This window comes from Malaya genurostris, chromosome 1, assembly GCF_030247185.1.
Source record: "Malaya genurostris strain Urasoe2022 chromosome 1, Malgen_1.1, whole genome shotgun sequence".
In the NCBI taxonomy this organism is placed as follows: domain Eukaryota; kingdom Metazoa; phylum Arthropoda; class Insecta; order Diptera; family Culicidae; genus Malaya; species Malaya genurostris.
The window spans coordinates 72,468,578-72,479,464 of NC_080570.1; the positions used below are offsets into that span (position 1 = coordinate 72,468,578).

Below are 10,887 nucleotides of genomic sequence, written 5' to 3' on the forward strand. Positions count from 1 at the left end.
GCATATTCCCAGTAAATCCGAGCATCGGACGCATCGTGCAAGAAAGCTTTTGACTGCGTTTCAAGCTTACATAGTGTATCGATAGAACAAAAGAGTGAAGAAATACCATAGCAGAGAGCGGATGTCTTATACGCAGAGGATGGGATATATCGGGGTTGGATTTTCAACTCCGAACATAGGGCCAGAGTTTTTCTGGACCTAAGAGGCGAATGACCTTAAGGTTAAAGCTTCTATGATCGAAACAAAAGAATGTTTAACACTATTTCACACCCTATCGGGAAGACGTCGGCTTGAAAATGCCTTGTTTGATATTCCTTCGCTCTGTTTCTCTAGCGATACATAATGTAAAAATAAAGCTTTCTTAGGACGACGCGGTTGATGCAAATGGTGCAGAGGTGTCCGATGACGGGCCGATCGAAGCGCTACGATCGGCCCCATATCGTGCTCAATCGGTCCGATAATCGGGCCGATGATCGGACTTTTGCGGGCCGACAAATTTCACTGGGTTCTGTAGTGTTCTAGTTCTAGATCTAGAACTGGCAGCCCCAGCAGTGTTTTACTCGTGTTTCAAATATACAAAAAACAGAACGGCATCGTAGACCAGTTTTAAATTTGACAGAAGAACTGGTCGAATGAAAAATAATAGAACGGCTTGCTGGGGATACGTTTGTTCCAGTTTCTGCTCTATTTTAGATCCTCCATATAAAGTTTCTAGTTGCTGTATTTGCTCTTAGTGGTTGTTCAAATTTTCAAATTGTTTGCTGTCAAATTTATATTTATTACGATTTCTAGCTAGAATATGATTTACTATTTACCGTTAGGTGGCGTTAGTAGTTCAACATAAACTGCTGACGCACTGATGAGCTGAAAGCGAAACGTAAAACAGAGATTAGGTATGTGCACTTAGCACAAAACTGGTACCCCCTAAATAACTACAATCTGTTGATGGCTAGTACGCCGACACATAGCTTCGTTTCTTTCGGCACCATCCTATGGACATGGCACTTCGATGCTATAATTGTAAATGTAAAAAGCATTAACTTTACGTCTGCTCAGCGGCTTATGCTGAACCGTTAGGTGGCGTTAGCAGTTCAAAATAAATTGCTGACGCACAGATGAACAGAAAGCGAAACGTAAAATAGAGATTATTTATGTGCACTTTGCACAAAACCGGTACCCTTGCGGTACCGAAACCTCTAAATAACAAGAATATGATTGTTCTGAACTATTTTTTTGCCTCATCATCAACATTGTTCCCTGTTCGATTTGAAACCAAATTTCTGATTGAGTCGAATGAAACAAATATTTGCAACGGCTGATTTTGTAGTTTAAATATACTAGCGATTTTACATGTCAACCAAAGTTGGGAATTTGACGGTTCGTTTGGCTCCCCAAGAAGTATTCGCCAGTCTATTACTACGAAAATCTGTAGTTTGCTACACTCTAATCTACAATCACCACTCGAACCATTTGTAGTCTTGTTCTGTTCCAAGATGATCCAAGACTCTGAATTGGTCCGGAGTATTCATAAGTTCAATATATACGATAAGCAATGAGTGCAATATTTACATTTAACAAAGCGTATGACAATCTATTGTTTCTTGTTATATTTGGTAGAGACAAAATTGATGTTATGTTTCATAAGAGATAAAGCTACTCAAAATGTGGAGTTGGTCTTACGCCAAATGGAACTTTTATATTTGCTCTCGTTTTAGTACAGTATGTCTTTGGAGCATTATAATAAAAAGCAGTATAAAACTATATTACTAATGCTCATTGTGAATTCATGTCAGATGGTTCTGCAAGAGTCTGGCAACAATGGAACAATCGTTTCCGTCAGAGAATTTCACCTAGCGGTTATAAGCGACTTTGTTTCTGCCGGACTTTTTTCCATACCAGACTGCCAGGACCATTTTGAATCGGTTCTTTGTTTTTAGCGCTATTGGCTTTAGTTTTTTCATTAGAAGTTTAAATCAAGGACAGAAACATTGCTTTTACACTACCAAACATAATATGCATAGCTTCTTCTCTCAATATACCAGTATTCTCATTTCATTTACCTGATCTCAAGACTCGTTTTCATTTTTGGATGTACATGCAGGATTTACGAATATCAAATGAAGTCGAACAGAGAAAAAGAAGATATAGCAATCTTGCAAGACGATAAGAATGACGCAATTTTGCCTGCTGCCGGATTCTTGCAAGGCTTCTGTCAGCTGCCAAATTTGTCTACAAGCGGGAAAATGTGCAACATCGGAGTATAAGAAGAAAACGATTTGACTTTGAGCAAATACATAATAGTATCAAGAAACCCAGCTCTCACATTTCACGAACAAATCGTAAGCGACGCCTTGGGTGCCTCATTGAACATAACTCAAAATTAAGTGACATGCCACTCGATTTCACAAAAAGGTTTTATGCCTGCTGGAGAGAGAGATTGCTATACTTCATCTTCATTGGGCTTTTCCTTGCTCCTCAAATAAATAAATAAATTCATTTTTTAGTTAAGGGCAAAGCTGTCAAAATTTGAGAATTTTTTTGTGAGTTGAACTCAAAACTTGAGTTCCTTGAGGTCAAAATAAATAAATTCTTCTTCATTTATGTTTACTAGGAAAACATAGTTAAAGCAAAGATTAACTCAAAATTACAATGTCTCATACGATACATTGAAAAATGTTGGGTCAGTAATCGTGAACCAGCAGGCTCAGTAATAATGTAAATCTATTGACCCTTCATTAATAAGCGTCGACTAGCTCCGAAAAAAATGCCATGGAAACAATAGAAGTTAGAAAAGAAGGAAACATATGTTTACCTTCAGCACATAATGATTTCTTGCTTCAATTGACGTTAACGCTTCGTGAAATGATACAATAACAAACTAAACAAATTCTAAGCATTGAATTTTAAGTAATTTTAACTTTCTTATTTTAAGAATCACTGAATATACAGCAAAATCGCTCAATATAGTTCGTACTGTAACTTGATATTTTTTCAAACATAAATAAACATTGTCATGGTTACGACGCATGAAGCGATGAGACGCTTGTTGTTTTGTTTCAAAAGACTGACTAACTGACAGTGAACCGAACTCAACGATGGGTCCTATTTAAACGATACATGAGAAATCGCAGACCATTCTATCTTGAGTTTATCTTTGGTTAAAGTCATTATTGTTCCTTTTGAACGGGAAGCGCAAAAAAGAGATTCAAAGCCGTTTCATTTTGGAGTCAAAATTTGAGGTTTGGAGTCAAAATTGAACGATTTTGATACACTTATGTTGGACTTCTCACTAAACAAAATTGAAACGGTAAAATGTCTACTGAAAAAATCTATGATTGATGATTCATGGTTTCAAAATCAGATCTTGAAGCGGCAATGAAAAACGATATATTCTTGCATTTTCTAATTCGATAAGAATATTACGAGAATGAAAACGCTAAACTGAAAGAAGTATTTTTGCAATCAAATGTTTGAAAACTCGACGCTTACTCTAATGCTCGCTCCAATGTATGATTTAATCAGACCCTGTCAGCTTGGAGCGAAATCAATCTTCAGTTCAGCAACGCCATCGCACGGCATCACATTCAACATATGGTAATTGTATGAGTGCTGCTATTTTGACGCACACGAATTTCTCATTTCTCTCTCCTACTTCTATGTACGAGATTGGATGCAGACTCGCTTGAGGGTACCATGCTCGCAAAAAGGATCAATGATTTGTTCGGGAAATTTGAGAGCTGGATGTCTTGTTAATATGATGTCTTTGATTAAATGCAAGAGAACTCATGGCTTGAGTAAATTTTACTCAAATCCATACTAAAATTTTGACATATTGTTTATGAATTTGAGTACTCCCATGCATTATGTTCAAAAAGCGTGCTCGGAAGAAGTCTAGCATCATCTGACATCTGACATTAAGCCCTCAACAGACGTGAAGTTTTACTTTTCTTGAGCGAAACATCGTAATTATACTGTGAGGCAATGTCTTCTTAGTCATTTATTTTCGTTGTTTTCGAGTTTTATAACCATTTGTTCCTAGTTCATTCAAATGGAACAAGAAAATTGGTATTTCATATGCAGAAAATTTGGAGGTCAGGTGAAGTCTACAAATTTTGGTAAATGATCTTGTTTGTGTCTGTCAAAATCAGAGTTGCCAATGTTCCAAATTTATACGCTCAACGGTGGTTTTTTGTTGGTCCAACATGTTGGATCTTTGTTCCAATGAATGTCCAACCAATCGTTCAACGGGAGGCCAACACGGGACCTTCCTTTGACGATTTTGAAACAGACCGTTGAACCGAATGCCATTTTTTTGTTCATCAAACCCGGCAGACAGAGGTCCATTGTTGAGTCATTTTAAGATGAAGAGTTGGAGCCATGTTGGACTAGTTTTACTGAAGAATTTCAAAAGCTTTTTCCACTTTTTTTAACTAACACTACATACCTGTACAATACTTCTACTTCATGTAGAATAACCACAAATTTTCTTTCTATATCAAGGTAACACCTAATTTTCACACATTTTTTGTAAGAGAAAAAGCCACAAACCGTTCTAGCAAACTGAACGATTATTTCGTGCAGTATGCCGTTCAACAAAAACTCAACGACCAACAAAATATAATCGCTTGCTGAATGGGATTTGTCAGATTTTTTTCATTTCGACAGGCACTCTAACAAACCAAATCATTGGAAGACGAACTTTAGAAAAGGTCCCAAGTGCAACTGACAGTTTCTCTTCGTTTACTTTCTCTTTCGAGTATTACGGCCCAATCAGCAATCCTTCCATTTAACATTTCACACAGGAAGACAGCATAAACCAACAACTTTCGATAGGCACTATATAATTTGTTCTAAATAACTGGAATTTGCCGTGATAATTGAAAGAGAATGTAAACCAAGAGAAATTGTCAGTTGCACTTGGGACCTTTTCTAATGTTCATCGAGATTGGCCAGATTTTGTACACGGAAAATAAAAACTACCTATTATTTGACTTCTTTTTACTTAATTTTGAGTACTTCCTTCCATTCGCTCCTTCAATTGTTGTCAAAATACAAAGAGCAAAACCACCCAACAGCGAGAGTTTCGTTCAATAAGCTAAAATTAAGTAAACCGTATTAACTTGAAATTGAGTCAATATGACTTAACTATAGAGTAAATATAACTCATCTTTGAGTATTTTTTTGCACGTGTCTTACGAAAACTACCTAGAGCCACTTTACCTAAAATTAGGTTATTGAACGAAACCCCCAAATTGGGAGGAATGTACTTAAAATTAGGTTGATTTGCGGTTCCGTGTAGGTTTCACCAGATTTACAAATTTTCTGCAAATGAAATTTCTTTTTTTAATGAACTCGGAACAAATAATTCAAAATCGTCAAATGAATAGAAAAAAAAACGGAAATAAGTTCCTATAAAGGCATGGCGCTAGAGCATAATTACAAAGTTTCGCTCAAGTAAAGTCTCACTTTACGTCTATGTGAAACATACAGTTGCTATGCACGAAATCAAATAAAGCTTATTTTTGTTAACATTTCCACTAAATATCAACAGGTTTTACACTCATTTTATGAGTTAAGTTTATGTTTTCATGAATTTCATGTGTTCTACAAGTAGTAATAGTTCAAATGCTTTGCACATGATGCTAGCGTGCAAATTATTTCAGTGTATTAAGGAGCAAGACTCTTTGCAAGCGTATGAGTAATGTCAACAATGTGTGCGTTCTCAATAAATCTTCCATATGGTTGAAAAATAAACCAATCGATCCATACTACTTTAAATTTCAATTCAAGAAAAGCGAAAATCTTAGTCTAAAATTCCCGTTTTCCTTAAAACTGCTCGAGAAAAATTATTTCAGTTTCCACTGACACCCACATTATCGAAATGACGGAATGCGTAATGAATTCTTACTCGACTGCATGATTTTTCAGTGCTCGATCGGTTCAGTGCTAGAATTTTCGCCTGAGTTTGCTGCTCGATCAACCTGATTGACAGTGACATTATAAATGTCATTGAATATTCGCTCATTTTATGAATGTGTTAGTGTAAAATTTAGGCGACTTAAGCCATTTCATTACACTCCAGCCCACATTATCAGTTCCGAATCGGCGTGAAATTTTCATTCGGAATTTCATGTGGAAATCATAATGAATTCCGAATCAATTCCAACTCCAGTGCAACAACCGATTCCGAATGAACCGGTTCGCCGACAACCGGTTGATTCGGAAATCATTCGGAATTGAGTGAGAAGATGCGGACTGAATTGTCAATTCGTCTTCTTCTTCTTCTTTCCTGATTTTGCACGTTTTCGTGCTGATTTTCAGTTTATTTTTCAACGAAAACATTATATAACTGAATATACAAATTTAAATCTTCATGTTTTTCGGATATACAGAACTAGTAAATAACCAGTTCTTCTTAGAATCCTAACATAAACTATTGAAATTCGCTGGAAATTAACAAAACGGCCTACCTTAGTCAGCATCATCCATTCCTCTAGCAGGAGTGTAGTGAAATGGCTTAAGTCGTTTAAATTTTACACTAACACATTCTTAAAATGAGCGAATATTCAATGACATTTATAATGTCACTGTCAATCAGGTTGATCGAGCAGCAAACTCAGGCGAAAATTCTAGCATTGAACCGATCGAGCACTAAAAAATCATGCAGTCGAGTAAGAATTCATTGCTCATTCCGTCATTTCGATAATGTGGGAGCTAGAGGAATGGATGATGCTGACTAAGGTAGGCCGTTTTGTTAATTTCCAGCGAATTTCAACAGTTTATGTTGGAATTCTAAGAAGAACTGGTTATTTACTAGTTCTGTATATCCGAAAAACATGAAGATTTCAATGTGTGTAATTAGTTATGTAATGTTTTCATTTAAAAATAAACTGAAAGTCAGCACGAAAACGTGCAAAATCGGGAAAGAAGAAGAAGAAGACAAATTGACAATTCAGTCCGCATCTTCTCACTCAATTCCGACTGATTTCCGAATCAACCGGTTGTAGGCGAAATTCATTCGGAATCGGTTGTTGCACTGGAGTTGGAATTGATTCGGAATTCATTATGATTTCCACATGAAATTCCGAATGAAAATTTCTCGCTGATTCGGAATTGATTCGGAATCCATTCGGAATTCATTCGGATCTGATAATGTGGGCACATTTGATTAGCAACAAACACATTCCTATATGGGTTTCCTCTTGCAGAAATTATTACGATATAGAGATTTACGTACCTTCTATAAGTAATCCCGCAAAAAAGAAACCTTTATTTTAACAGGCGAAAGGCAAAGGATATGAAATGTTATCATAAAACTATTTATTTTTTCCGGAAAACTGCTTTTGTAACAGAAAATATCTAGTTTTGTTTATTTTGTGTAGCGCAATCTATAATACAAATGCATGGAAGCAGTGTTGCTAACTTTTTTATTAAAGAATTAATATCTACATTCATAAAATGTAAGCTTAATGTCATTTTTTATTATCACTAAGGCTGTGAACCATTTCTCGGTTAATTTGAGCTTTGGTTGAAATCTGACACTTGAGTGGTTATTTTGTGTCGAGTAGTTAAATTTAACTAAAACTGCGGCCCATTTAAAAATTTGACGGACCGAAAGTTATTTGGGGTAATTTTTCACAGGCAATAATTTCAACTAAAGAATTAATATTAGAATTTTCATTGCAAGATTCTTTTCAGTGTCGGAAAATAACCATCGATCAAATCAAATTAACTGCTGGAATGTCAGTTTTTAACCAAAAGCTAAAATTAACCGCGAAATGGTTTACAGCCGAAGTAATAGCGGACCTTACACGATCATTAAAAGTATCATTACTAAAAAATAATATCATTTTAATTAACTTGTATGGTGCAGTAATGACGAGTTTTCTATATGCAAATTTGAAACATCATTACTTGGTCATCATAAGAAGGATAAAAATAATTCTCGTGTAACGCGGCCCTTACACGAAAATTATTTTTGTCATTTTTAATGATGACTAAGTAATGATATTTCAAATTTACATAAAAAAGAACAAAACAGTTACTAGATTTTTAAATTGGATTTATATTCATTTCAAACAAGAATATGATTGTTACAAGCCAATTTCTCAATTCGACAAAACAACCTCTGTTTCATTTGAATCAACGTTTTGGTCTAACAAAACGAAAAATATATTTGTTCAGGCTGAGTTGGAATAAACTAACTATTTATGACATGTCAACCAAAATTGAGTTAATGTTATCGGTAATGTACTTGTTGACTCAATCCTGCTATACCTTTATATCCAGAGAAAAAAACTTGGTTCAATTTATGTATGATATTATTTTTGTAATGATACAACTGCATAACATACTGTTTCAATGAACCGTGTTAATTTTATTTCAAATAAACTAGAACTATTTTTTCTCGCGCGTATAAACCACAGCATTTTTGTCCCCCGCGGAGAAAAATTGTACGCGTTTCGTAAGTAAAATTTCATCTGCTTCTCTCATTCCCTAGGGGGTTTTCAACAATTCAAGTGTATGTATTGATAATTAAGTATATATTAGAAATTTGCATAACATCACATAACACACTTTCTTTACAAAAAATATTTGATGCAGGTTCTCTATTTTGACTGGACTGATGGAGCACCGAATGTTGGATGCTATAAAAGTTAAAAAAACAGGCCTTGACTGTGGTTAGCATATAATTCGAGTGTAGCAACGAGAATTACGAAACGGTTAAATGTCTTGAAAAATTTCAAAATTAAACATAATTGTATTTAATATTTTTATAATTTTAAAACCAATATAAATCGAATTAAAAATAGTATAAAATATAACATTGTAAATTAGTTTGAAAGAAATCATTTTACTATTAAAAACAAACAAAAATGTATGATTTCAAAATACAAAAGCGTTAGTTGAAATAGCTAAATTTAAGAGAATTTATTTCAACGAAAAGGTTTGTGAATTTAAAGCGCAACAATTCTTAACTTTATCTAAAGCTCGTTCATTCAAAATAAATTTTTCAAATTGAATTCATTGTGAAATTGTTTGTGAACAAATTGACAGGAACTCACAAGTGGAATATTTGTTTTTTTTTATCAAAATGTCGTTTGAAACAAACTAACCCACTGACTAAAACTGATTATCATATTTTGTAGTTCCAAGCCGCAATATTTTCTATATCAAACCAGATTTTCTTTTGTCACTATTTTAACAAAAAAAATCATTGCGTTAAACCCAAATTTGGTTATATTTACAATTTTTTCTCTTCGTGTAATAGTAACACATCAAAAAGAATATCGGTTTGTTTATTTGTCACTTAGGTCGTAATGAAAATTGCATGCAGAAATGTATGAAATATATCATTTCGGAATGATCAATAAAGACTGAAATTCAATCAATCTCCTTTCATCAGATTCAATAAGCTGTTTTCAACGTAGTTATTTTTCGTTTTGTTGCAGGATGGATTTTAATTCGTCTATTACACCAGGCTTTTGTCCGGATTGCGGCTCTATATTACCTCTGTTACGAATGACCGGAAATGTGACCTGCTATAATTGCCACAAAAGCTACAATGAAGCAGGTAAATAAACTATATTTGCGCATTAAACTCTCGATTGAAATGGTTACTTTTTCAGTTTTTGGAACCATGGAAGTAGGATACACAATTCAGTTCAATTCGTACGAGAACAAAAAATCAGATCAGCAAGATAATCCCAATAGCGGTGTTGATGAAGCCGATGGACCAGTTGTGTCACGACGATGCCCAAAATGCAGCAACGATAAGATGTCATATGCGACCCTACAACTCCGATCAGCTGATGAGGGGCAGACAGTTTTCTTCACATGTACCAAATGCAAGTAAGACAACTACAATATAGACAGAATGATTTTAGATACACTTATCAACTTTTTCTATAGATTCAAAGAGTCGGAAAACTCATAACTGTCATATTCATAAAATGATGAATTGACATATTGCCGGATGAACAGAGATGTGAAAAATGTAAATACTGAATATCACATGCATTATGGACGCAAAAATTTGCCTCAGACACAGATTGTCACAATAAATTCGTTAGAAAAATAGTCGGACAGATGTGGTTTCTGTTTTCATACTTGTATAATTCTTGAAATTTTCATCTATCTAATGAGAGTTGTATTCGAGTGAATTATTTAGGTAAAAATGAATCGAACATGACAAAAGTGTTTTTATTGCACCAATTTTTACGAATGTTTGCAAAATTAAATGTTCACTACTCGAATTTTGGGATTGAAATCAAGCATATGGTATACAACTTACCAGATTGGAGTTTTGGTAACATTCGCTTAAGTCTATCGTACTAAGTATATGCCGTTTTCACAAGTTAATATTAATTTAATTGTATGCTCTATCACATCGAACAGATTTAAATGGAATATCTCTGCAGTTTTTTTTTTAAATTTTACCTTGTGTTCCATTGATCCTTTTTCATTACCTTGTTCTGCATGTTACGTCGCTTCTGTCTATCATTTTTATTGTATAATTAAGTTCCTTCACTGTTTTTCTTTCAGCCGTAGAAAAACAGTGAAGGAACTTAATTATACAATAAAAATTTGATTAAATTTGTCCCCATATCTTGTCTTAAATCTGCAGTTCTATGGACCAAATGTCATCATAGACAAAAGGGAAGGCATGAGATAGGAACTTGTGAGCACGTAGTTAACTCACCTTTTGACGAACTCAATATTCAACACGATTTTATGCCGAAACGCTTCACGACTACTAACCTTACAGTTATAGATCTCTCATCGGGATTAACTGTCAATTGGACGAACTAAGGCTCGATTCAAATATTCTTCTTTGTATTGAATACTTTGGGTCCTTTAATCTATTGGGGCTGCACAGTTCAATAG

General features: G+C 34.6%; 1 protein-coding gene across 1 annotated transcript; it reads left to right on the forward strand.

Annotated features, from left to right (window-relative positions):
* The first annotated feature begins 9,344 nt into the window (after window positions 1-9,344).
* Window positions 9,345-10,080, forward strand: LOC131438092 (DNA-directed RNA polymerase I subunit RPA12). The gene is made up of 3 exons (XM_058607933.1): window positions 9,345-9,574; window positions 9,630-9,852; window positions 9,913-10,080. The coding sequence occupies exons 1-3, from the start codon at window positions 9,454-9,456 to the stop codon at window positions 9,935-9,937; spliced, it is 369 nt and encodes a 122-aa protein (XP_058463916.1). The 5' UTR covers window positions 9,345-9,453; the 3' UTR covers window positions 9,938-10,080.
* Window positions 10,081-10,887: the final 807 nt, after the last annotated feature.

Bases quoted from the DNA above. Each gene is read 5' to 3' on its own strand.
- LOC131438092 (XM_058607933.1), top strand. From the start codon at position 9,454: ATGGATTTTAATTCGTCTATTACACCAGGCTTTTGTCCGGATTGCGGC. The intron at 9,575-9,629 runs GTAAATAAACTA...TTACTTTTTCAG, and splicing joins CAAAAGCTACAATGAAGCAG to TTTTTGGAACCATGGAAGTA. The intron at 9,853-9,912 runs GTAAGACAACTA...CTTTTTCTATAG, and splicing joins TTCACATGTACCAAATGCAA to ATTCAAAGAGTCGGAAAACT.